This window comes from Girardinichthys multiradiatus, chromosome 7 (assembly GCF_021462225.1).
Source record: "Girardinichthys multiradiatus isolate DD_20200921_A chromosome 7, DD_fGirMul_XY1, whole genome shotgun sequence".
Classification (NCBI taxonomy): domain Eukaryota; kingdom Metazoa; phylum Chordata; class Actinopteri; order Cyprinodontiformes; family Goodeidae; genus Girardinichthys; species Girardinichthys multiradiatus.
In genome coordinates, this window is record NC_061800.1 from 15,436,600 (window position 1) to 15,463,722 (window position 27,123).

General features: G+C 40.8%; 1 protein-coding gene across 1 annotated transcript; it reads left to right on the forward strand.

The window, feature by feature from the left end:
• Positions 1-152: 152 nt before the first annotated feature.
• On the forward strand, positions 153-27,123 carry trappc10 (trafficking protein particle complex subunit 10). Its single transcript, XM_047370934.1, has 23 exons — positions 153-334; positions 6,504-6,585; positions 9,063-9,198; positions 12,407-12,606; positions 13,107-13,302; positions 13,400-13,511; positions 13,641-13,888; positions 13,977-14,123; positions 17,972-18,086; positions 18,548-18,624; positions 18,796-18,887; positions 19,633-19,773; positions 20,178-20,287; positions 20,720-21,252; positions 21,397-21,538; positions 21,937-22,095; positions 22,405-22,634; positions 23,392-23,492; positions 23,659-23,782; positions 24,246-24,410; positions 24,542-24,722; positions 25,062-25,256; positions 25,475-27,123. The coding sequence occupies exons 1-23, from the start codon at positions 274-276 to the stop codon at positions 25,720-25,722; spliced, it is 3,795 nt and encodes a 1,264-aa protein (XP_047226890.1). The 5' UTR covers positions 153-273; the 3' UTR covers positions 25,723-27,123.

Consider the following 27,123-nt stretch of genomic DNA (forward strand, 5'->3'; position numbering starts at 1 on the left):
TATGATATACATCTCTACAGCCATTGCATGCCATTATAGTCTTCTAGCTAATGTTTAAAAAAATCTAAACAATTTCCTCATATTTGCTTTTGGTAAACGTTTCCTGCACTAAAAATATCAGACTGGCCCTTTAATGACGCAAGCTTACGCACTTTCCGGAGGTGCAGTGGGGACGCAGGCCCCACCGATTCAACAGAGCTGCACAGAGAGGCACTTCCAAATAATAAAGCCCTGTTTGGATGGTATTTTCATGGAGTACTACCGCTAAAACATATGGAGAGTCAAGAGGAAAAGCCAGTCATCTATACAATGGAAAACAAGCCGATTGTAACATGTAAGTGATTAAGAAAATAAGACGGTCAGCCTCACTTTTCCTCCTCTTGACAGTTAGCCTGCTAGCTACATTCATTAGCTCCTTTTAGCTGAGCTGGCTGTCAACCTCAGCTTGGAGACGCTGCTTGTCTATGTGGCGACTTCATTTCTACCCGGCCTGCTGTAATACGTGCATAACAAGCACTCGGCTTTTGTCAACAAATTGTCTCCATTAAACCGGGTATTTCTTTTAGGTAGCTTCACTGTTTAACAGGCCGAGCCAACGATAGGACGTCACGTCTATTTGCTGCAGTTCTGGGAAGGATACCGTCCTGTTCACCGCTATCCCGCGACTGTTTTCTCTGTTAGCAGCTGGGACACTATTCCCCCACATGGTGTTTGAGGCCAGGTTACCATTCATAAATCCCTGAGTGTCTGCTGGAAGCTTGTTAGAAAGGTTATTTCAGGAGGGAATGCCAGCTGCACCTCTCAGCGCAGACTGCTCCATTTTTAGCACCTCTCTCTGGTGCAGGAGTACACAGAAATACTGGAAATCAGAATAAGAAGCTAGGAAAAAAGTCATCAGGCTATTTGGGCTTTGAAAATGTGAAATACATGGTGCCGGTGGGTATTCACGTAAACACTCGGTGGTCTTGAGTTACGTTTTGATGTAAGAGTTATTTGCTGTGTGAGAAATAAACAGTTTTGTCAGAATTCAGAGAGAAAGCTGTAGATTTTCTGACAAATTGTAGCACAGGGGCATCAATAATTTAGTCAAATCAAAATCTGCCCATTTGTCCTCAGGCAGAAAATTTCTGTAACATGTCAAATACAGAATTGTTGATCTTTATTCTCCCTATTCAATAAAACAAGTTTTTTCTCCATATCGCCAAAATCTGCATTTGTATGATAATTATTATTATAATTGAAGGTTGACCAAATTAATAATGTGCTGGACAATCCCGCCACTGTCCATATAGTAAACCTACCAGACTTAAAAGCTTTTAGAAAGGAGTAGAAAAACATAAGGTTACTGTAAAATAGAAAAGCTGTGCTGCTGTAATTGGGCAAAAATAAATCTACTTACATAAACCAGAACCACGATACTTCTAAAGATTTTTTTTTATATTATCCTTTTGACAAAAAGACAGCTATGAAACTTGCTGTTCTTTCTAATTGTAGCTGTTATAAACCCTGTTTACACAAAAAATGAAAAAAAATTGATAAATAATTGTTTTAATTTTTTTTAAAAACATCGATTATTCCTACTACTGCAATGATATAATTGAAATTCTTCTTTTCACTTGTAGACTTGAGCAAAAATATAGAATTTGAAATTTAAACTTTTAGGTGTCTAGACATGGGAATGATGTTGAAGGTGAAACCTTGGAATACAGGTCCTTCTCAAAAAATTAGCATATTGTGATAAAGTTCATTATTTTCCATAATGTCATGATGAAAATTTAACATTCATATATTTTAGATTCATTGCACACTAACTGAAATATTTCAGGTCTTTTATTGTCTTAATACGGATGATTTTGGCATACAGCTCATGAAAACCCAAAATTCCTATCTCACAAAATTAGCATATCATTAAAAGGGTCTCTAAACGAGCTATGAACCTAATCATCTGAATCAATGAGTTAACTCTAAACACCTGCAAAAGATTCCTGAGGCCTTTAAAACTCCCAGCCTGGTTCATCACTCAAAACCCCAATCATGGGTAAGACTGCCGACCTGACTGCTGTCCAGAAGGCCACTATTGACATCCTCAAGCAAGAGGGTAAGACACAGAAAGACATTTCTGAACGAATAGGCTGTTCCCAGAGTGCTGTATCAAGGCACCTCAGTGGGAAGTCTGTGGGAAGGAAAAAGTGTGGCAGAAAACGCTGCACAACGAGAAGAGGTGACCGGACCCTGAGGAAGATTGTGGAGAAGGGCCGATTCCAGACCTTGGGGGACCTGCGGAAGCAGTGGACTGAGTCTGGAGTAGAAACATCCAGAGCCACCGTGCACAGGCGTGTGCAGGAAATGGTCTACAGGTGCCGCATTCCCCGGGTCAAGCCACGTTTGAACCAGAAACAGCGGCAGAAGCGCCTGACCTGGGCTACAGAGAAGCAGCAATGGACTGTTGCTCAGTGGTCCAAAGTACGTTTTTCAGATGAAAGCAAATTCTGCATGTCATTCGGAAATCAAGGTGCCAGAGTCTGGAGGAAGACTGGGGAGAAGGAAATGCCAAAATGCCAGAAGTCCAGTGTCAAGTACCCACAGTCAGTGATGGTCTGGGGTGCCGTGTCAGCTGCTGGTGTTGGTCCACTGTGTTTTATCAAGGGCAGGGTCAATGCAGCTAGCTATCAGGAGATTTTGGAGCACTTCATGCTTCCATCTGCTGAAAAGCTTTATGGAGATGAAGATTTCATTTTTCAGCACAACCTGGCACCTGCTCACAGTGCCAAAACCACTGGTAAATGGTTTACTGACCATGGTATCACTGTGCTCAATTGGCCTGCCAACTCTCCTGACCTGAACCCCATAGAGAATCTGTGGGATATTGTGAAGAGAACGTTGAGAGACTCAAGACCCAACACTCTGGATGAGCTAAAGGCCGCTATCGAAGCATCCTGGGCCTCCATAAGACCTCAGCAGTGCCACAGGCTGATTGCCTCCATGCCACGCCGCATTGAAGCAGTCATTTCTGCAAAAGGATTCCCGACCAAGTATTGAGTGCATAACTGTACATGATTATTTGAAGGTTGACGTTTGTTGTATTAGAAACACTTTTCTTTTATTGGTCGGATGAAATATGCTAATTTTATGAGATAGGAATTTTGGGTTTTCATGAGCTGTATGCCAAAATCATCCGTATTAAGACAATAAAAGACCTGAAATATTTCAGTTAGTGTGCAATGAATCTAAAATATATGAATGTTAAATTTTCATCATTACATTATGGAAAATAATGAACTTTATCACAATATGCTAATATTTTGAGAAGGACCTGTACATTCCTGCCCGTGCCTACTGTGGAAAACCTGAGAAACTAAGACCGACTTTAAAAGAAGATGCTGCCTGAGAATTAAAAAATACAAAGCCTACCTCAGAATCACTGGTAGATGTATTGTTAGTTTTGCATCATTTTGTATTTCAGTTTTTGGAAATTAGGCATTTCCTGAATTAGTATGTAGAGCTTAGAACGGTATGAGAGCGAGGTCGGGGTCACAGTGTCAGATGCCAATCTAGCCTGTAATTGGGTGTTACATTCAGGGTTTAAGGATGGGTTAGGGTCAGGGGGGATATTCTGAAACAAATCTTCAAATATCCTGTTATAATTTTGCATAAAAGACTAGCAGTAGAGTATGATTATGCATGTTCATGCATGTTCTGTATCTAACTAAATGGTGCCATGCATTTTTTTTTTTTTGGCCATGTGCCTGAAATGAGGTTCACTTGGACTTGGTTCTCAAGCATGTGTTTACCTTATTGGGTTGCTTTTGATATTGGCTACTGACGCTTCTACGAGCATTCAAAATTCAATTTTGCTTTGAGTGTACAGAAGCGTTTAGAGCCTTTTTACAAGAAAAACAACAAATATTTATGTTTTTATTAGTTATAAAAAAAGAAAACATTCAATACAGTAGTAAGTTTAAACGTATTTACTCAAGCTTTGGGCACACATGTAAGTTGGCCACAATGCAATGTATTACTGAGGATGTATTTCTGCCCATAATGAGGAAATAATGTTGTACCCGTTGTTCCTTTTTGCTGTCCCTGAGTAATCTGAGTCCTATTGTGTCCCAATGCAACTCTGTAACCTCAACAAGTGTTTTCAGAGATTTTTATTAAAGTATGTCCTGATCAGGATGATTTTCTGCCACAGATTCCGATACGACCCAGTTAAGAATAGGAATTATCTAATTCCAATCTGATTCGTCATTCAAATCAGTTCCATCGATGTGCAGTAAAATAACCATCTATGTTCCATCAATATTAAATGCATTATATTAGTACTGTGTTTTTTGTCCCACTCAAAAAACTGTCAAACTAAAACTGTCAGAAAGATCTGTTTTGAGCAAAATGGCCGTTAGCAGGACACATTTATTTGTGTGTTTACATGTGAAACTGGAGCGCATGACCGAATATAACTGTTTAGTTTTAAATGGATGGTGATGTTTATTAGGCTTACAGGATTCAAGTTCAGTGTTAGCTAAATATTAAGGTGTTATGCATTTAGCCACTTGTTGCCAGTAAAATATTTAGTGATACTTGTTTTTTAATGCAGCAAAAGGTGAACAAGGTGAGGTTGTAAGGTTCCCAAAAAACTCTGTGTTTTTTCTAAAAAGCGTTAGGATTCAGAAATCATTTTCAACAAGAAGAGTATGAAGGTGAGTTGTATCATTTAACATTAACATTCGACAGGGTTGCTGCACTAAGTCTGTCCGCCATTATTGTTTTCAGAAGAAACGATAATCAGAGACTTTCAGCAGAGATTTCATGCGTAGGTCTGACGTCGCTGCTGCGCGACACTTCCTGTTGTCCTGAACTGCCGGCTTTAGTTTTTGCAAACTAATATCTGTGCTGGATAACGGCGCCTGGACTCAGAGACAGCTCGTCTTCACTGGTTTATTATGGAAATATTTTTTGAAGGAGGCTATAAAACAACAAATTAAAGAGAGAAACACAGATTTACACACGTGTTAATCGGCAAGTGAATTTCTCAGATGATGGAGGCCATGTACTGGAGTTTAATATTCTCTGGGCACCAGAGCTGCTTAGTCCATTTTAAACAGGCCAGAGTTCATTTCCTCAGATAGCCCGCTTCATTTGGGCAGGTGTCAAAGGTCATCTGAACTCTGGTGTGAACCAGCTGAATTCTGGTCTGCCTGAAAACATCCTGGTTGGTTTGCAAGTGAAACTTGGTGAGGTTCGCTAACAGCAGGAAGATAACTGGTTAATGTAGTGATCCAAAGACAGGAAAACTGCATTTTAAAGTCAGGACAAAATGAATGTTCACAGTGCAGATGGGAAAACAGTTGCAGAGGTCTGTCTTTTAAATATAATGTTTGCATGTGTAAATTTGTATTTATGTGCTCCTTGTTACTAGATTTGAGGGAGCTGATTGTCATCCATGTTTGACTTTTTCTGCCTCTTAAAGTTGTATTGGTGGTTGGCAAACAACAAATCGGTGCAGTGCTGCCACCAACTGGTAGTTTGCATGAGAGTTTGATACGTTCAGACATTTTTTACTTGGTTTGGTTAATCATCTGCAGGACAAACATCTGCTGAAACCAGATTCAGAGCTGTTTGTAAAGACTGTCGTGTCCCAGTGTTTAGGTTTTGCTTTTGGCTGTAAAGTGATCATCTGGTACGAAGCCAACTGCTTTGAGAAGTAACTCTTCACCGCAATTTCTTGAAAGGCTTGTTTGACATGTTTGCATCACTCTCTGCTTTAGCTTTATTTTTGTAACATTCTCCTTGCAGTTCCCTGTGTTCCTCTGATTCTTAAAGACCTGTTGAACATGACTGTTGGTTTGCGATGAAAAAATCAGACAGAATCCAGGAATTGTAGAGCTCTGACTTTTTTTTCTATTCAGTTCTTAAAACATTTCATTCCAGTTCACAGCATGACATACATACCAACAACAAGAGGAAGAGAGCCCCTGATTTAAACCACCTGGCTTTTAAAGCATTGGCTCCTACCTGGACTAATTAAAGGGTGGAGACAACATTTACATTTCCAGATAGAAAAACATTTGTACTAAACTATATTCCTAGAAAAATATTTACATAATTACAAGAAACAACTTCAAAACTAAAACAAAAACAATCTGTGGCCAATCAAAATCCAGAAAACATCTCCCCTCTCTCTCAAACAATGGATATTCCCAGTGAGGCTGATTGAAAACACCAGGTCCTTGTCAGCACTGCTCATGGGCGCGCTTCCATGGCAACACAAGACCAGGTGACCTCCAAGAGAAGAGAGAATGATTAAAACAAAATATTAAATAAAACAAATAACTTCCTCCCAACAAAAGCAATACATTTACCATCTAAATAAGAATATTGGAAGTACAAAAAACAGCACCTGTTAGGGAGGGGGTAAATCCCTCACAATGACTTTTTCCCTGAGACACTTTTCTTTCTGGATCTCGGTTTTAAATGTTTTTTTTTTTTGTCTCTCTTCATCCCAGGTGCTGGTGATCAGGGCTTGTTCACGTCACTTTACACCTCATTGGCTCAGCAGCTTCCCAGGGAGCCAATGGAGTGGAGGAGGTGAGTTTTGGGCTGTTAAATCCATTAGAACGGAAATCTAGTATAAAACCTCAGGAGATGCCAAGAAAACACGGAGAGCATGTTAATTAGTGTTTTGTCAGAAATGAGAGTGCTCAGTGTGTAAAGATGTAAATGTATCAGATTTTGACAAGCCGCTGGTGAAGAGAAAGAAACTGTTTGGTTTAGCTATGGAAAAACCTGATGTTAGTTAGGTCAAAGATCACTTCTGCTCCCTTGTTACCTTCTGACAGAGATTTCTCACTGATGGTATGGGAGGGTCAGCTTGTTGGAGGGCTCTTCCTGTGACCGAGTAGACAAAGAAGGTTCCCATGAGGATTTTTTAGGAGGCTAAATCACTTTGCTTATGTGTAATAAGACACTGCTCTCTGCAGAAAGTTGCTGTTTGGGTCTTCTTCTGTTTTATTTAGCAAACTTGGATTCTGTGAGCAACGCTTAAGATTCAGAGCAGCTCACATTACATGCTCAGTTGATTTAAATGCCAGTAAATTCTCAAGAGCTGCAAAAATTCAATTAGGTGCAGGTTAAGCCTGGCAGGGTGTTGGAAGCGTTTGGAGAAGAGATGGTGATCTTTTCTAGATGGGGGGTGATAATCGCCCATTTTACCAGTAATGAACCGCAAATGAGAATAGTTTGTATTAAGGCTGCAGTGAGCATAGATCCTGCAGTACTCAATGTAGTTATTGGAGGTACTTGAGCAGTCGTAGAGAAGAGTTAGCAGAGGGGGGAAGATGGCAATTCAGTGTGATTGTGTGCATATTCAATGATTTGTTTAAATTTGGAAAAATATGCGAAACATAATATTACAAGTGGAAGATATTAAAGGTGTAGGCAGTCAGTAACAATTGCTGCTGCAGAGTTATCTCATATCCATGGTTTTATTAGTAGTAGCAATGTATTGTTTATCATTTCCCTGAGAATGAGACTTTTAGTCTCAGTGAAATAACTATTATGAATAAAGGTACAATTTAAAAGAAATTACCTAAAACTATGGAAAAACCTCTAGTTTTGCTGATTTTGCTTCATGCATTATTATTATGAGTAGTAGTAACTGCAATAAAAGAAACTCAGACCCAAGTTAGATTTCTGCAAAGATTCCATTTTCATACACAAAGAGTCCAACATTATATAAGCTCTGTCTGCCAAGCATGACTCAAGTTGCACCAAACATTAAGCAAGCAGCCGTTTATTAACTGATGTCTGTTTGCATCATTCAGACACAAAGGATAATGTAAGCTGTTTGGGATATCTTTTAAATAGCGTTCAGTACACACGCTTAATGCTCTTCTTGTGAAAGCTTCGAGGAAGTTGTCTCTCAGTTTATCTGCTGTATTGACGCCTTGGAGAAAATAAAGAAGCGAGAATTATGCAGCAACTCTGGTGGCCTTTGGGTCGTCTGGTAGAAGTTGCCTCAGTCTAGTGGTTCGGATCAAGACAATCTTCCTGTGAGAAACTGTGATGACAAACAGCCAAGACAGAAATGTCACGTTGGAATAACAACTGTGAAACTGGTTTTTAGTTTTTAACTTTACCACGGTTCAGGTTCTAAAGATTTACTAACAAACACATTGTTCAAATGATGCATGGGTTTCACCAAATATGGCAGCAGATATTGTCTCCCCATGAGTTTTATTACCTGACTTGTACCTTGGAAACCTTGCATGACGTGCTCTGCATAGATATCCCATTGAAGTTATTGATGAGTCTCCGATACCAGTCCAAGTCATTTAAGAAAAGGGATTTGCTTATACTGAGTCCCAGTCCAATTTTTTAAAATACTAATATATTAAATCAGTGCCATGTATATGCATATACATAGTCTTTAATAAACTTGTATCCTGCTGATGATGCTTTTATATGGAGCAGCCTGTTTAAATGCTATGGCTAATCCCAGCATGTTTACTTTCTGTTTTCATATAAACCAATAATAATTACACATTTCAGTGTGGTTCCAGGTAATTATGTGGACAGAATGCACAGAAAAACGAATCCTCTGCATCAAAAAACACACTTTCCTTCGAACGTTGTAAAATTGAACAACTAACGTTTCAGCTGCTCTTTACAGAGATCTCATCTAAACCAAAAGAAATGTCGGAGGACAGCAGGTCACAAAGACAGGAAGCTGTAGCAGCCATTATGGGCTCTGTTTCACTATGAATATCACGATAAAGGGTGAAAAACAGTTGTTCAACAAACTACCTTAGGTACTGCTCATAAAAATAGTCTCAGATTGATTGTTTTTTCCATTTTAGAAGTCCCAAAATAGCTGAATAACCCTTTTTAAAAATTAGAAAAAGTAATATTTTCAGAAAAGCTGCTGATCCATTGACAAGTTAAGGTCTATAGATTCAGTAGACATAATGTCATCATATGTTGTCATGGGGCGGTTAAAGTCATTGTATTTTTATTGCCATTGCAGTAAAAGGAGGCCGTAAAACTCTGCTTTGTCTGCTGTGCAGGACTTATGGCCGTGCACCAAAAATGATCCACCTTGAAGCTAATTTTGTCCAGTTTAAAGAGGATCTTCTCCCAAAGGAGGGCAACAAGGCTCTTCTCACATTCCCCTTCCTCCACATCTACTGGACCGATTGCTGTGTGAGTAGATTTAAACACACACACACACACCCCACACAATAACGCTGCTTTGTTTACCTGGATCACTGTGATTGCCCCCATTTTTCTTTCACGGTTTTCAGGTTGCTCAAACATCTGCAACATTAAATAAATACTTGTTCTCTGTCTTTTTGTTAGTGCTTAACAAAATTGATAAAATTTGCATTTAACCCTACAGACAGAATAGCACAACAAAGACCATGGGTAGTCGTGTGGAAAGCCGTTTGTACAGAGGCATCAAGCTAAAACATTGTTTTGTTTTTGCTGAGTAAAAAAAAGCTTGTTTTTAATAGTTCTCATCTGCCGGGTGTTTGATAAAGTCTGTATCACTTTGTGGTTGTGAGGGTTGATATGGTTGTTTACACTCCAGCTTAGATCCACTACTCTATATCAGCTCTCTATGCCAGACATGCAGAGCAACAATTCAGAGTCAGTATTCCAGGATAGCTCCATGACTCTTGTCTGTGTTTGTGAAGAGAATTATTTTCACTATCAAATGTATTTGTCTCATAGATGATGTAACCACCTGTGATCCTAGCTTGAATAATAGTGTTTCAACTCCGTTCCATTGTAAACCTGGCTATAGTTGATCCACTTGCAGCCTGCATTCATCTGCCTTTGTCAAAGAGAGAAACAGAAAGCAGATTGGAGAATAACACGGAGGGAGGCAGGAACCTGCTGCCGACTGAGCAGCTAGTTTAGTTAAGGAAGTGCTGTCAGGAGCTTGTGACTCATGATGTTTCCCCACAGCTACGCTTGTGGTGTTGGACTCGTAAACCTAAGTTGGATACACCCGTGCCTTAGCAGTAATACACTTTAAAGCTTGTTATACGTAGATATTCGTTCCATGGAGTAACTTGACGACAAGGCCAAAGTCTGTCTCAGCAAGTCGTTTACGTTTGAGAATGCTGGTAGACTTCTGTTTTTGCTAAGATTGTGAGATTGAGAACGAATCTGTACCTGTTCACATTAGAACAAAGTATTTTCACTCCTTGAACATTTTGTGATGTTGCAGTTGATTTTTTTTTTTTTTCCTTGTACCAACACTAAGAAACATAACTGTGAAGCATAACAAAGTGAAAAGCTGGAAAGTGTAGCGGGCATTTGTATTCCACCTCTTCTACTTTGATCCCAAACAGCATCGAGAAGACCAAGGAACACAGCAGATAGCTCAAGGATCAATAATATCCCAAGCTTTGACCATCTTCCAGGCACCGTGACACCAGAAACGTGGAAGATGTTGCTCCAGTCACATTTGAAACTTTTTGGCCTACATGCAAAGCGCTGTATGTAGCACAACTCTAGCCCTGCATAATGCCCTCAACACACGTTGAAGAAATAGTGATGGCAGGGCAGCATTATGCTGTGGGGGAGCTGTTATATATCAACTACAGGGAAGTGTCGATGGAAAGACGAGCGGAGCTTAATGCATGAAAATCCTGGTAGAAAACATGTTAGAGGTCCATCCTCCAGCAGGCGGCTGACACTAAACACCCAGCCAGAGCTACAAGGGAATTTTCATCAGAGAAGCAGGAGTAATAAATGTGCACATCTTTTTTTTTTTTTTAAGTCAGGCATTAGAAAAGATAGAAAGCAGATTTTAAGTTTTCTTTAACAAAGTGAAGTCCATTGACTTTGGAAAGCCTGCCGCTGCCATTTCTTTTTCTCCAAGATGAAGCACAGTTTGTGCTCACTGCATGCCAGGGCTTATAGGAACAGGTGTTTTTTGTGTCTAACTGAACTGTGGACAGTGCATGCTTTCAAGCTACACAAATGAACTTGATAAGAAGCCTCTCTATCTGTGTGATGCAGGCTTCTACGTTTCTGCTAAAACCAAACACTCATCCAGCATCTAGTCTGACCAGGGAGCAACAAAAACATGAGATTCAATGGACAGTCAGGCAGAGTTAATCACAGGTCATTAATTAAAGTCTTCTGCAGGTTTCCATGCCTACAGTCTTAAAGACGCAAACGCAGTTTTTATTCAGCCAAAATGTATTCTGCAGCAACTTTATACCACAAAGATAACATCTTATTGTGATTCGCAGCACAGCTTTATTGATCACAACTAGCTGGTTACAAACATTAACAACCTAAGAATCCACTCGACAGACAGTAGCTGCTTGTTTCAGTTTTAAACACTGCATCTCAAAGGTTCTGATTTCTCCTTCTTCACATCGACGGTTACATAACGCGTGACTCATGTTTTATCCAACCCCTCGACACTTCAGGGTAATTTAGAACAAACACTACCCTGAAGTATCAGCCAGTTCACGGTACTGGATCCAGAAGGTCCCAGTCACAACATTCACATCAGTCATTTACAGATTAGTTGGGGTTTTATTTCAGAGAAACTGTAAACTTGCCGGGCAGTATTGTCTTTGTCTCTTCAGCTGTGCAATAAGCTTTACTTTGCAAAATACACAATCCTTAAAGGAAACATTTATCCCTTAGTGCTGATAGTTCATGCTGAAATGTACTTATTGAATGACACAGCTATAGAAATAACATCTTCTGTGAAAGTAAATGGGCGAATACTTGTTCTATCCTTCATATTTCATATGAGGTTCTTGAGGTATTTTTGCACAGGACTTTATATTTAGTACTCCAACCCATCTGATCTTTTTTGCTAAGACAACTATGAGCAGATCTATAATTTTTGTCTCCAATACCGATCTAATCAGTTAAGATCAGACATTAATGTAGCATCTGGTTCTACGTTCATGTTGATAAACATCAAGGCATGAGTGCAAACCTGGTGGCTTATTAAAAAAAAAATGGAATATCATGAAAAAGCTTTTGTCACTCATGTCAGAAAGTGAAACTCATGTATTATATAGATTCAGTACTTATAGAGTGAAACAATAGAAGCCTCAAGCCCCTGAAACGCCACAATTCAGTGTGTGAAAAAGTAGAAATATTGGACTCTGATCGGCTAATGAACTCGGAACACCTGCAAATGTTTCATTTAATGATTTTATGACCTAGATCTCCCATCATTGCAATTTCCCACTTTTCAGATTCTCATAAACCCTCATTGTACATCTAATTAATCCAACATCACCTTCAGGAGTAGAATACAAACTTTGCTGCCTAGCTTGACTCTGATCTGCCTAGGCTGATCAGAGTAAATGAATATCAACTGAACACCGCACTAATAACATCTGTGCTTTTTTTTTTTTTTTTGTAGGACACAGAAACGTATAAGGGCTCAGTGAGGGAGGACATGATGCGCTGGCAGAACACCTTGCGGAGTCACAGCTCAGCGGACTGGGTCATCATTGTCGTCGAAACCAACGACACCAAGAAGAAGAACAAGACCAACATCCTGCCTCGTTCGTCCATCGTGGACAAGATCCGCAGCGACTTTTGCAACAAGCAGAACGACAGGTCGGAAAGCTTCTCCCTTTAGAACAAGTTTGTTTAGATAAAATGTGGGAAACGGTAAAGCATCGACTTCCCTCACAGTACATTGTCCTTCCACACATCCTTGTTTTGTTAAACTAACAGTTTGAGCTGCTGCCTCCGTTCCCACAGGGTGATGTAAAATGCGAACAAATGTGGTCCTGAAATGACTGGTTCATAGTTAACCCTTAAACCTGGATTTGGCTTGTGTTTTTGTTTTGTTCTCTAAACTATTAGCGCAGTCAAAGACAGACAGAAATATTAAATCATCCCCAGATAGTTGGAAGTTGAAAAAAAATGGTAAAAGCACTCACACATTGCTCGTTTTTGGCAGTTCTAAAGTCATAGAATCAAAATAAAAGATTTTCTGATAAGAAGGTTAAATTAGTTCAGATTATTTTCTTTTTCATTGAAATTAGTTCACTCACATCATTTTTTTCCTTGCTCATGTATTAAATCCTCCTTGTTGGGGTCCTGTTATACAGGTGCGTGGTTCTGTCAGACCCGCTGAAGGACTCGTCCCGGTCCCTGGAATCTTGGAATTCGCTGCTGCTGAAGCTGCGCACTCTCCTCCTCATGTCGTTCACCAAAAACCTTGGGCGCTTTGAAGACGACATGCGTACTCTCCGAGAGAAACGCACTCAGCCTGGCTGGAGCTTCTGTGAATATTTCATGGTTCAGGTACCCCCTGTACATTAAACCATTTTATCTGGTAAAAATGAGTTCTTCTTTGTCCTGCATGTTCAGTCACGCCTCTTTAATGCCTGTGATTGTGCAGGAGGAGCTGGCCTTTGTTTTTGAGATGCTGCAGCAGTTTGAAGATGCCTTGGTCCAGTATGATGAACTAGATGCTCTTTTTACTCAGTATGTCCTGAACTTTGGTGCAGGAGGTAAATTGGCTCCACCATCTGGTGGCTCTCAGTATGCATGTTTTCTCATTTAGATTTAAGCGTGCCTTTTACCTTTCAGTCAGAAGTACAGTGTGGTTTTAGTTTTGACCAGCTTGAGTCCGTCCACAGATACAGCTAACTGGCTCGGCTCGTTCTGCGCCCCGGTGCATAACTGGAGTGGCTTGCTGCTTCGGCGGCCCATCGACATGGAAAAGAGGGACAGCATCCAGCATGGAGAAGCCAGCCTTTTAGACCTGAGGAGCTACCTGTTCTCTCGCCAATGTACTTTACTCATCTTCCTGCAGAGACCCTGGGAGGTCACTCAGAGAGCCTTAGAGCTGCTCCACAACTGTGTACAGGAGCTACGCCTGCTGGAGGTAAGCTAAGCCTGGTTTCCCAACATATTTCACATACCATAGACTGGGCAGCTCCTGCTACAATGCCTTTGTTCTTGTCTTTGTGAAGGTCTCTGTGATTGACGGTGCGCTGGACTGTTGGGTGTTTCTCAGCTGTTTGGAGGTCCTGCACAGGATCGAGGGCTGCTGCGATCAGGCAGAGTTGGCAGCAAACTGCTCTCATACTGTCGGACTCTGGGCCTATGCTACAGACAAGGTAAAACATAATTGTTAAACTGTTAACCTGCGATTTCTGAGGCTGGTGACTCGGATGAACTTATCGTCCGCAGCAGAGGTGACTCTTGGTCTTCCTTTCCTGGGGCGGTCTTCATGTGAGCCAGTTTCTTTGTAGCACTTGATGGTTTTTGTGACTGCCCTTGGGGACACTTTCAAAGTTTTCCCAATTGTTCAGACTGACTGACCTTCATTTCGTAAAGTAATGATGGCCACTCATTTTTCTTTACTTAGCTGCTTTTTTCTTGCCATAATACAAATTCTAACAGTCTATTCAGTAGGACTATCAGCTGTGTACTGTATCCACCTCCTGCACAACACAACTGATGGTCCCAACCCCATTTATAAGGCTTGAAATCCCACTTATTAAACCTGACAGGGCACACCTGTGAAGTGAAAACCATTTCAGGTGACTACCTCTTGAAGCTCATCAACAGAATACCAAGAGTGTGCGGAGCAGTAATCAAAGCAGAAGGTGGCTAATTTGAAGAACCTAGAATATAAGACATATTTTCAGTTGTTTCACACTTTTTTGTTCAGTATATAATTCCACATGTGTTAATTCATAGTTTTGATGCCTTCAGTGTGATGCTACAATATTCATAGTCATGAAAATAAAGAAAACTCTTTGAATGAGAAGGTGTGTCCAAACTTTTGGTCTGTACTGTTTATACACTGCTCAAAAAACTAAAGGAAACACTCAAATAAAACATCCTAGATCTGAATGAATGAAATATTCTCATTAAATACTTTGTTCTGTACAAAGTTGAATGTGCTGACAACTAAATCACACAAAAATCATCAATGGAAATCAAATTTATTAACCAATGGAGGCCTGGATTTGGAGTCACACAGAAAATTAAAGTGGAAAAACACACTACAGGCTGATCTAACTTTGATGTAATGTCCTTAAAACAAGTCAAAATGAGGCTCAGTATTGTGTGTGGCCTCCATGAACTGCTGACACACTCCAGCCAGTTCACTCACATCAGTATGAGGTCTAGCATTGTCCTGCATTAGGAGGAACCCAGGGCCAACTGCACCAGCATAAGGTCTCACAAGGGGTCTGAGGATCTCATCTCGGTACCTAATGGCAGTCAGGCTACCTCTGGCGAGCACATGGAGGCCAGGCAGCCCTCCAAAGAAATGCCACCCTAAACCATTACTGACCCACTGCCAAACCGGTCATGCTGAAGGATGTTGCAGGCAGTAGATCACTCTCCACGGTGTCTCCAGACTCTGTCACGTCTGTCACATGTGCTCAGTGTGAACCTGTTTTCATCTGTGAAGAGTACAGGGCGCCAGTGGCGAATTTGCCAATCCTAGTGTTCTCTGGCAAATACCAAGCGTCCTGCACGGTGTTGGGCTGTGAGCACAAACCCCATTTGTGGACGTCGGGCCCTCATACCATCCTCATGGAGTCGGTTTCTAACCGTTTGTGCAGACACATGCACATTTGTTGCCTGCTGGAGGTCAATTTGCAGGGCTCTGGCAGTGCTCCTCCTGTTCCTCCTTGCACAAAGGTAGTGGTCCTGCTGCTGGGTTGTTGCCCTCCTACGGCCTCCTCCACGTCTCCTGGTGTACTGGCCTGTCTCCTGGTAGCGCCTCCAGGCTCTGGACACTACGCTGACAGACACAGCAAACCTTCTTGCCACAGCTCGCATTGATGTGCCATCCTGGATGAGCTGCACGACCTGAGCCACTTGTGTGGGTTGTAGAGTCCGTCTCATGCTACCACGAGTGTGAAAGCACCACCAACATTCAAAAGTGACCAAAACATCAGCCAGAAAGCATCGGTACTGAGAAGTGGTTTGTGGTCCCCACCTGCAGAACCACTACGTTATTGAATGTCTTGCTAATCACCAAAGATTTCCCCCTGTTGTCTTTTCCATTTGCACAACATCATGTTAAATTAATTGTCAATCAGTGTTGCTTCCTAAGTGGACAGTTTGATTTCACAGAAGTTTGATTTACTTGGATTTATATTGTGTTGTTTAAGTGTTCCCTTTATTTTTTTGAGCAGTGTATATATATATATATACACACACACAGTGAAAGGATGGGTTTGATTGTCAGTGATGTTAGTGGATTATTATGGGATGTTAATGGCACATAACATTTTAGCTGTAGCTTCATAATAATGACCACATGAATGTCTCCAACAGAAGCTGTATTAAATGACTTTGGACCATTCATGAAACTAAACTTGCCTCCACCATTCTCTCACTGTAAAGCTAGCTGCAATGTCACAAGGACACCTTCGGCTAATAATATCAAAATAAAAGCACTTCCTGTTTCATTCATTCAAACATTTAACATCCATTAATTTCCATACTCCACTTTGCCTCGTCCATCATGTTCTAATTTGTAACATTTGATGAACATCTTTACTTCTCAGAATTGAAAAGGTTTTGAGTACAGATTTTGAAATTGTTTTCCCATTATTATTATGTTATTACCGTAAATTCCGGACTACAGAGCGCACCTGATTAAAAGCCGCATGCTCTAATTTTAGAAAGAATATCAATTTTGTACTTGTACAGGCCGCACCGGATGTTAAGCCGCGGGTGTCCCACGTTGTAATATGATTTACACAGAAAGATATTACATGTGAGGAATTTTTTACTTTTAATCTGTATGGAAATGTAAACAAATGCATGTTTCAAATGCTTTTTTTCAAACAGTGCCTGTAACATGGCTACCTTTAAATATACGTACATTATCAGTTACACACAAATTTCGTTGCTAATGCTTTTTTACTGAACTGAGCACAAACAACGTTCCAATATCTCCTAACTGATATACACTGCAGCCTACCAGGTCAAAAGTCATTGATCGCCTTCTTCATCTTCTTCCTGCGAACTGAAACCATCAAAGTCCTCTTCTTCAGTGTCCGAATTGAACAGCCTCAGGATCTCGTCACTCACTTTCAGCCTCTTTGTTGTCGCTCTCACTTGGGCGCACCCGGTCCCCTTAATCACGCTGCAGTCCAGCCTTTCAAAACCCGTTGGTGATTTTCCATGTTGATGAGGGTGAATATAAATGTCTGATTTACAATTGTAAAAGTGCTCTTGATTTATCGCACAATTTTATCGGACCTCTGTGAACTACTCATCAATTTGATTGGTCTGCTGTTACCAGGCAAATGTTTTTGGCGGCATGAAAAAAAACATGCATTAGCCGCAGTGTTCAAAGTGTGTGAAAAAAGTAGCGGCTTATAATCCGGAATTTACGGTATATTATCCACCGCAGTCTGAAGAGAAACCAGATTTAGTGCTTTATATTGTGAAGGAGTGTAAAATATGAAGACGAAGATAACAATTGTTAACTCAGCCATTACTAAGACAAAAATACACCTTGATTCATTCATAAATGTATCATTAACAGGTTTTAATCTTATTTCTTTACTTTAGAACATTGTTGCTTATTTATTTTTCTAAAGAGGTGAATATTACATTTAAACACATTTCCAAACGATATAAATCAGCATTTAGCAGATTGTTTTGATGATAAATTAGATGTAAAACAATTAAAAGACAACTGTTAATGAATATTAAACAATAATTATTAAATGTTCATGTAACAATTTAGACCTATGGTTTCCTAACCTACATCGATGCAGGGTTAGAGGTCAGAGGTGACCTAGATGACATGGATTTGATGAGTCATTAGAGACTTCAGGCTTGACTCTGAATTGGGGCGAAAGACTTGAGACCTGAATTGGACTTGTGAACATCTCTAAACTCTACTAACAAATGGAAAATATCCACTAAAATAAATCTGTGGGGCTAATAAAGTAAAGTTTTCTTTGTTGTTGTTGCTTCTCTGTAGCTGAAGAGTTTGGGTGAACACTGCGGCCTGGTGTCAAAGACCGGGCCGACATCTGAGGACCTGAACCGGACTGTGGATCTGCTGGCAGGACTCGGGGATGAGAGGCCAGAAACCGGTACGTTTGTAGACTGTACCCGTGAATGTCACGCTGAGGTTTTTCTAAACGTTTTTACGGTGTGTTTTTATTACACAGTCCTTTAGATTTTTCTGGCAAGTATATTTTTTATTTGTTTTTGTTGGTAATTGGGAAGTTTTTTTCGCCAAGCATCCGAAGCCCAGACAGCCTCCCTCAGCAGCAGTTCAGCTGATTCAGGACTGACTAAGAGTCTGAATGAATAATGTTTAAACTTCTATTTGTCTCTTCAACTCATCCTTTTTTTCACATCTATAATTCGGATTTGATATTGATAGCATCACTTTACATTGAAAAGCAGTTTCACTTCTAAGAAAGAAACAAGCAGTTGCCCTGTAGCAAAAATTAATACCTGGTTGAAGAAATTAACTCAAACCTGGCTGACTATGGCTTAAATTGAAAGAAGAAAAATAACAGTTTGTTTTAAATGTCTTCGTTCACAGTCAGCAGTTTGCAGAGTCCTTACAAAAAGCTGAAAGAAGCCCTGTCATCTGTAGAAGCTTTCGAAAGGCACTATCTTGTAAGTCCCACTCTCTCTAAGCTCTTTGTGTCGTATTTCAGTAGAAAATCTTGTTCCTGTTGTTCAGTCAATATATTTTCTGATGTAATGTCCTTGAAACATTGGATTTATTTTCCTCTCTCCTTCACCCTGTTCCTCCAACACCACCTTGTTGGCTCTGTGTTGCATCAGGAACTTTCTCATGCTGCTATGGAAATGTACCGAGCCATCGGCCGGCTGAGGTCCGGGAGGCTTGTGGGGAAAAGCCTTGCCGAGTTCTACATGTAAGGAAGAATCACGCTCCTGTTTCACTTTTGATATTGTGAGGTTTCAAAGCTCTCTAAATGCTCGAACACATCTGGGCTTCTCCTTGGGTTTTAGACTGATCAGACTTCTGCACAGGAGCAGCGACCAAGTTACCGCTAAGAAATCTACTCACAGCTCTGAAATGAAGTCTGATCAGAGTTTACATTCTGAGTAATCTAATTTATTTTAAGATATGTAGATTGGTCTGTGTTTTTGGTTATTATTTGGTTTATAGAAAAACAAGCAAATGTAGCGGAGTTAAAGTGCTGCAAATATATGCATTTAATGTACAGAAATAAATTTTTTACACAAGATTATAGATATGGTCCTACAATTTCACACATACATGTGCAGCAGTTTGCTATAATAATGGAATTAATATCACATTAATGTGATTATTACATTAATGTAACGCTACATTAATATTATCTCTAACAGGGTTTCTACATAGTCTGGAAAATTATGGAATTGGAAGAATTTTAGAAAATCAGACTTTATTTGCTGTTCAGTTCTAAAATAAAGTCCATCCATCCAAACCTTGTCTGCTATAGGAATCTTAACCATTCATAGTGATACTCCCTAAAACAAACAGTGCAGAAACTATGACATTTTATCATGAAGATGGTGTAGGAATCCCCAAAACAAACAAGCACACATACTGTCAGAGATTCATTCTTTTCTATAAGAATGTGTGTTTTGTTTGTTTGCATGTGTCTTTGACAGGAGGAAGGGGGACCCTGAGCAGGCAGAAACCTTCTTGCAGGAGGCTTTGAAGTCATACGTATCGGAGGGGTGGAGCCTTCCTGTGACGCACACCAGGAGGCAGATTGCTGAGTGTCAGAAACTGCTGGGCAGAACTGAAGAGTATCCTTGTCTAGTAACTGACCACAGCTAGAACACACTGCTTATATCTGCGTTTGTGCATTTAAACTGGGACAGTTGTTTAGCAATAACGAATACCATTCACCATCTATCTATGGAGGTAAAACTTCCTTCACTGTGTTTGATGATTTTTATGTCTAAATATTTGCAAGAATTAAGAATTTTACACATTTAATTAATGAAAAAACAAGCAGACTATAAATGTTCACTAAATCACGTTCAAAGCCGTTTCTGATTTGTTTTGAAGTACCATTCATGAGTTAAAAAAAAATTGTTAAATTTGGGATATTCTGATCACATGTGAGGTCTCCAGGTCATTAGATGTACAAAGATGTCCTAATAAGGCAGGTGTGTTTATTATTTAGTTGCCTTGACGACAACTGCAGCTACTTGCAAACCAGTGCCTTGTTGGCCAGTGATGTCAATCTCTCCACAGAGGAGAGGAAGCACTTTTGTCAGGAAATTCTCTCTTTTGCTGGCAGGTCCGGAAACCACTGTAAGTAGTCAGCCATGAATCATATGGAGAAGAAAAAAACCTATGGAAAGGGAAATGCATTGCATCCCGTTGGCATGTTTTTAATCAATTTGTAATAAGTCAACATTGTATTAACTCAGATCCTAATGAAATTTGTCAGGTAAACACTCACGGCTTAGTTGTAATTCATGGTGCTCTTGTTGTATGCGACAACATGCTTTACTGTCTTAAAAGCACAAAGATAAACAGTCGAGAAACAAAGGTAGTGAAATTTATAGTAGTGTTACTGGAGATTTAGAGATTAAAAAACTGACTAAATGCAAAACTTAAGGATCTCCTGCATGTATATCTTGAACAGAAATAATTTCAATTTTGTACCTTTGAGTTTGTGAAGTAAAGTTATTGAAATTGCAGAACCTGCTCGTTCTCAAAACTATTTTCCATCTTCCACAGCTCACAAAGTGACTCTCAGCATGAATGTTTTCGCTCAGCTAACACGACTCCAGTTCCACCCCTCGACTGCTTCAGTGCACTCCGGAGCCGTGCTGCAGGTGGAGCTCACTCTCAGGTGTTTGATGCCTGTTTCAGTGTGTATTCAGGAGCTAGCTGCTAGCATTCACTTTGACATTGACCACGGAGGGACTCATGGGAGGTCCAAGGGCACACTGAGGCAAACAAACCAAGGGACAGTAGAGTTTGAACAGGGCAACTCATCAGCAGGCCCTCCCTCCTCCACAGCCGCTGGTCCCACGCTAGAAATGGACGAGATTCAGGATAGGAGTCCCTCGGATAATTCCCTCAACTCCGTTGGAGTTGTGTGTAAAAACGCTCACCTGGTCATGCGTCGGCGTGAAAACGATTCCCCACCGGACATGCCCAACTGTGTCAGCCCACCTACTGCTGCCATGAAGGAAGGAGGACAGATGCTGAAGGTGCAAAATGTCACGTTGGAGCCTGGAAACAACAGCATCACCTTTACAGCACCCGTAAGGCATCCCAACATTACCTTATTCTGATCATTTCAAAGTCAGTTCAAAAGAGCAGATGTTTTTTATTTTTACTGACTCTAGCCAGTCCGTCTTCCACACGTCGTCCAGTCATTCTCAGCCTTGCTTTGATTTTCCTTACAGAGTGGACAGCCTGGTAACTACACATTACGGCAGCTGTGTGCCACAGTTGGTGAAGTCCAGTTCGTCCTGTCTCATATCTACCCATCGGTCCGATATGAAGTATACTCTCAGGAGCCCCAACTCACCGTGGAGCCACTTTCAGGTTTGAGTTTTCAGTTTTTTGAGAAAATCAAAATTCTGCCATCTTAATAAAAAAAAAACATGTTTTAGTTTTTTAGTTAAATTCACAAAACTTTAAACGTATGAAACGTTTTTATTTTGCCTGTAATGCAGAATGTTTGTGTTGAAGTGGTTTAATTGTAGAACAACACAGATCAGATATTTTGTAGCTTTGATCTGTCCGTACCAGAATTTCAACATTAATACAGAACAGAGACATAAGGATTGTTGGTTAAAAGGTTGAATTTATTCTTACTGAATAAAGAGCAAACAGGATCCTTAGAAAATAGACTTTTTCTTGTGGGCTTTTAATTGTGCTAAGGTCAAAAGCTGTCTATTATTTAGTTCTTCTGCTCACTGCACTTCTGTTTGTGTCTTCAGAACCTCTTCTGGCGGGTATGCCTCAGTTGGTAAAGTTTACTCTGCTGACGGGTCACTACACTGTGAAGAAAGGAGATGCTCTGCAGCTCAGCAACACAGAAACCATGCCCATCCTACCCTCCTCCAGCTGCATGGCCCGCATCAGCAGCCCTGATGCTGGTCAGTATCTGCATTCTAACAAGGCGGTTATCACCTATGCTTTTATGCAGTTTTGTATCCATTTCAATTGATTAAACAGTTTTAGCAAGATATATCTTAAGTTTGAAACTCTTAAACTGCTTGGACTCTTTCTGTGTGAGGTCCTCTTTCTTTTGCATGTTTGTTTCACACCAGGTTTTGCATTTTCTGGGCTAAAATTTGAGTTTTCCACCATAAATCTTTTTTTTTTCTGGTATCTTTGTGAAGCAGTGTTTATGTATAGCCTCTCTCTTGCTGAAAGCTGACACCAACATCTAAAACACATTTCAGAGCTGGTGGGGGAAAGCGCCCTGTCCATCCAGTCATCTGACAAGGTGACCAGCATCAGCATACCTCCCACCCCTCCCTACCATGTTCTAGAGTTCCACCTCGAGGTTTTGTGCATCATCCCGTCCGGGTCTGACCGGCCAACCAACGAGAGGCTGACCAACGGGGAGGTGCGCCACCGACCTCGCAGATACAGCCATCCTGACACACCCATGACCGCCATTGACCAAAGGGTGAGCTTTGCAAACCCACTTTTGGAAGATGAGAGGAGTTAGGTGGTTTATGATGATTGAGACACTTCATGTTTTGTTGGGCTGTGAGCGACAGCTGTATCATCCTGACTAAATGAAATGCATAAATATCATTTAGATTATCTATGGTTATGGTAATCTTCTTTTAGCTTATATTTAGAAAATCGTCTTAGTTTTGTTTTGAGAATATTTGGTCAGACAGACAAGAATTTGTATTGTCAGTTTGAGCTACTCTAGATGAAAGTTGGAGAAATATGGATTCCTGACTAACTTTGCAGAATTACAAACCAAGACAGGAGGTCAAAGTTTGTTGTCTTAAAAAAGCTCAACTAAAATATCGTATCATGGTTAAAGTGATCGATCAGCACATTTGGAAAGTGAAAGTAAATCACATCATGTAGCGTTCTGCAGTAGGAGTGGGATTCCTGTAAGGACATCTGTGCAGTTGGCCTCCCAGCTTCTTCCGATTCAGAAACCGAATGCAATAATAACATGTTAGAACCAACCAGTGTCTTTATTTCATCTAGCGGATGCAGTGGGCCGTCAGTACCAGAGTTTAGAGATCTGTGGGTGTTTTCTGATATCCGGTCTTGCTTTAGCATTCAATGAGGAAATCTCTGTGATGTTGAAAATGAGTTGACTGCTGCCGACCGAAACGAAGACAAAGACAAGTGGGAAAACAATAGAAATGACATATAGACTTAAACTGGAAATTTTAGAGTACAGTCTCTGTCCACAGATGTCTATTGACTGTCCTTGGTCGATATACTCTACTCTGCTTGCCCTTACCTTCTACATCCCCTTCAAGACCAAACACTCACTGCTTTCTGCTGGTAACAGGTATGTCTACATATCAATCACATAAAAATGCTTATATGATTATATTTTGGTACCACATCAACATTTAACAACGTTAAATAAGCAAATTAACTGAATAAATTGTACAAGTCTGTTTCAGTCCATCGGTTTCTGCGCTTACCTGTACATCTGTCCCCTGACTCCACAGAAAGTACATCCAGGTGTGTGTGCAGAACATGTCAGACATGAACTTCACACTGGCAGAGGTGAAGCTGACAGAGAAGCAACACTTATCTCTGGAGCTGCAGTCCTTTAACACTAAAACTAATCAGGTGAGAAAGAAGACAAGAAAAATGCAAACGGTGAGAAGTACAGTGCAACGTTTTAGTTAAATGATCACCCTAAAGTGATTTGCTGGCATGTTAGGAGCATAAAAATATGTTTAAAAAGCAGCCTACCACCCACCCCTCCCTGTCAAATGCAAACTTAGAAAGCATAGTCTTAAAAATGATGTCTAGCAGTAAGAACATGATCATTTCTAATGTTTGACTTCGACTTGTCTCTCGGCTTCTCCTTGTGCTGTAACAAATGAGCCATACTGACAAGTTCTCACAAAGCAGCTTCAGATCATTAAATCTGACTAGATGTTCCTGAAGGCTACCGGCAGCCAGAGAGTCCTTTCTGCAAAAGTATTTTCAAAGATTTTTCAGAAATAATGTTGCCAAGAAGAGGACCTGGACATGATTGCTGCCTTACATCTGTTGATGGTGCTTTTTTTTTGGTGTGTGCATGTAGCTTCTGTGCAGTAAGCACAGCGTGTTCTGCTTGTGGGAGGTGAGGTGGAAGGACGACCTGCCCTCCTGTCTACAATGTGTTTTCTCTGCCAACTTCTGTCCACTTAACCAAGACAGCTCTGCATTCAAACCGTTCCACTACCAGTTTCAGCTCGAGGGAGTCACTGTGAGTCACTGAGGCATTTCTTCTTCTTCTTCCACCTGCCTAATTACTTGAATAATCCTGTCCTTGTCCTGTTGCAAATGAAGATTTTAAAAAGAAGAATTTATTAGCTAACCTCTGTTTCCTGCTGTCAGACATTGTACAACGTGAGAGCGGAGATCTTCCCCCCTGCAGGCGAGCAGCACTGCCGCTCCGGTTTGGTCTGTGGACTCGAGGTGTGTATAACTCGACTGACCGAGCCCTCAGAGGGAGAGATAGCTGAAGACAGCAAGACTGACACGGATGGACTCAAAACCACCAAGCTTATGTATGAAGGTATGTTAGCAGCAGGCTTTTCCTTGAGAACATTTCATGACTGTCTTAATAAAAGCAGCGTGAATTGGATGATAACAGGATTAACATTTTCTTGGATTTACGTAACAGAACAAATATAAATATTAACCTCTTCTCATATTCCTCTTGCATTTATCTTTGAGTTTTGTTTTTTTTATCGTAATTGTATTTCCAAAATCAAAGCTTATTTAGCTCACTCACAGCTTAAATACATCTGCTTGTAAAAGTATTGATAAATATTGTAAACTTAGTTGAAAAGACCTAAGAACAAAATGGAGCCTGACTGCTGTTAGGGCTTACTGGGAGTGTTTGTGTCCACAGTGGCCGACAGCAGCAGCAACTGGGCGGTTTGTGGGAAGAGTTCAGGAATGGTGTTGATGCCTCTGAAGGCCAACGCCACGCACAAGGTGCAGATCGAAGTGATGCCTCTGTTCGCAGGTCACCTGCCCTTCCCCAAAATCAAGGTCCTCAAGTACCTTCCTCACAACGCTGCAGCGGCCATTCAGCCAGACCCCGGTAAGACCCCACTGAAAGTAAAGACTACAACACAGATCGGACCGATTTGACCGATTCAGCAGGATGGATTTAGTTTAGCTGATGCTCTGCTAGAATGATTGTCAGTACATCCTCAGACTGTAGCAGTAGTGCTACAGCAGCTCAGAGACTTAAGCTGACCTGTCTTCACAGCTTGTCTGCTCAGTGTTTTTAATATTTTTTCTTCTTGCCACCTACAGACAGCTGCGTAGAGAACGACAGCCTGTCCCTGCTGGACAAAACGCTGGACGACCAGGGGGACACGGCGAGCATCCGCAGCCGGGGCAGCGTTCACTCGGTGGGTAGCAGTGACCAGCAGCAGAGGGGCGTGGCAATGCCACGTCTCGAGCCCTTCAGCCTGGGACAGGTGTTCAACAACAGCCACTCGCAGCAGGTCCTGGTGCTGCCCACTGCCGACGACCACATCATGGAGGTCAACGCCACATGACCCTGGGTGTGAGGCAACCCCCAGACCCTGTTTGTGGGACTCCTCCCAGTCTCTCTGGATGAACTTCTTTGAGCTCCGGAGCTTTTCCGGGCCGGGTCTGTGTCAAAGACTGCTGCAGGTCGCCGACATGGACTCACCCGTCTACGCATGAACTGTTCAATTCACTGGAAACATGATGGACTACACAGTGAAGAGCCAACATCTGCTGATAAATTGAAATAAAAACATGTTCCTTGCCACACTTTGTACATATCTCATTGAATGGATTTATAGACATAAATATATAAATATATATATGAAATGAAGAATCAAATCTGCGCCTGTCGTGCTATTTTGAACTGAAGAAAAACACTCCTGATTGTCTCATGTTGCACCAAAGCTCTCGATGTTGTACGCCATGATCTGCTACTGAAGTACTGTAACTCTGAGTGGGTGTGGCCTGCTGTGAGTTCTGGACCTCGTTTGGCTTTACATATTTGAGATATTTGCCTCAATAGCTGCAATGAAGCAAAAACATTTCTTTAGAAATGTTTTTATCACCATCACAGACTCTCCTGCTCTGCTACTCTCAGATATCCCGTCGTCATGTACCTTAAAACAGGAGAATAAGTTTAGGATTAGACTCCAGAGCTGTGAATATGAGCAGTAAAGAGATGGTGCCTCATATCAAATGTTAAACAAACCCATACTGGAAGTTAGAATTAGATCCACTTTGAATAACCACTGCTGTATTTCTAGCTAATGTTAACCTTGCTGGATAGACTTAAGAGTGAGTAAAAGAATAATCATCAAATATTTAACGGTAAAATGTGAGACCAAAAGCACAAGCTCAGTTTAAAAAAGTAAAATCAGAAGAAAAAGTGATTTGCAGTTTATAATTTAAAGGTTGAAAGGTCTGTCATGGACACCTCTTTAAATTTCCCTTAAAAAACTTGGCAACTAACTTTTTTTTTTTATTTTTTTATCCAAATTTCTTCTACCAAAACTCTGGAATTGAAACCCAGTGAGAAATGAAGTCGTTCAGACGGCGGTGTATGTTTTTTTTTTCTGCTTTGCTGTGGTTCTGTGTTTCTGTATGGGTGTGTGTGATCAGGGCTGACCTCTACAGCCAGGATCAGCCAGTGGATGGTAACCGTCTGTAGGTTGCTTATACGCGGTGCATATTTATTTGGTATGTGCACACGCGTGTCGCTGAACCTGTGTCTGAGCTATGCACACATGCTGTTGATCTGGAATGATTGAATGAAAGAAATAAGGAACTCTCCGCTTTAATCGTGTTGTTTTTGAAAGGGTGAATGTCTGCAACGTCTGCCCCGCCCCTCGACCTTCTGCTGTATTCTGACCTCTGTACATACAGATCTGTAAATAATGATTGAAATTAAAAAATATATATATCTTTGA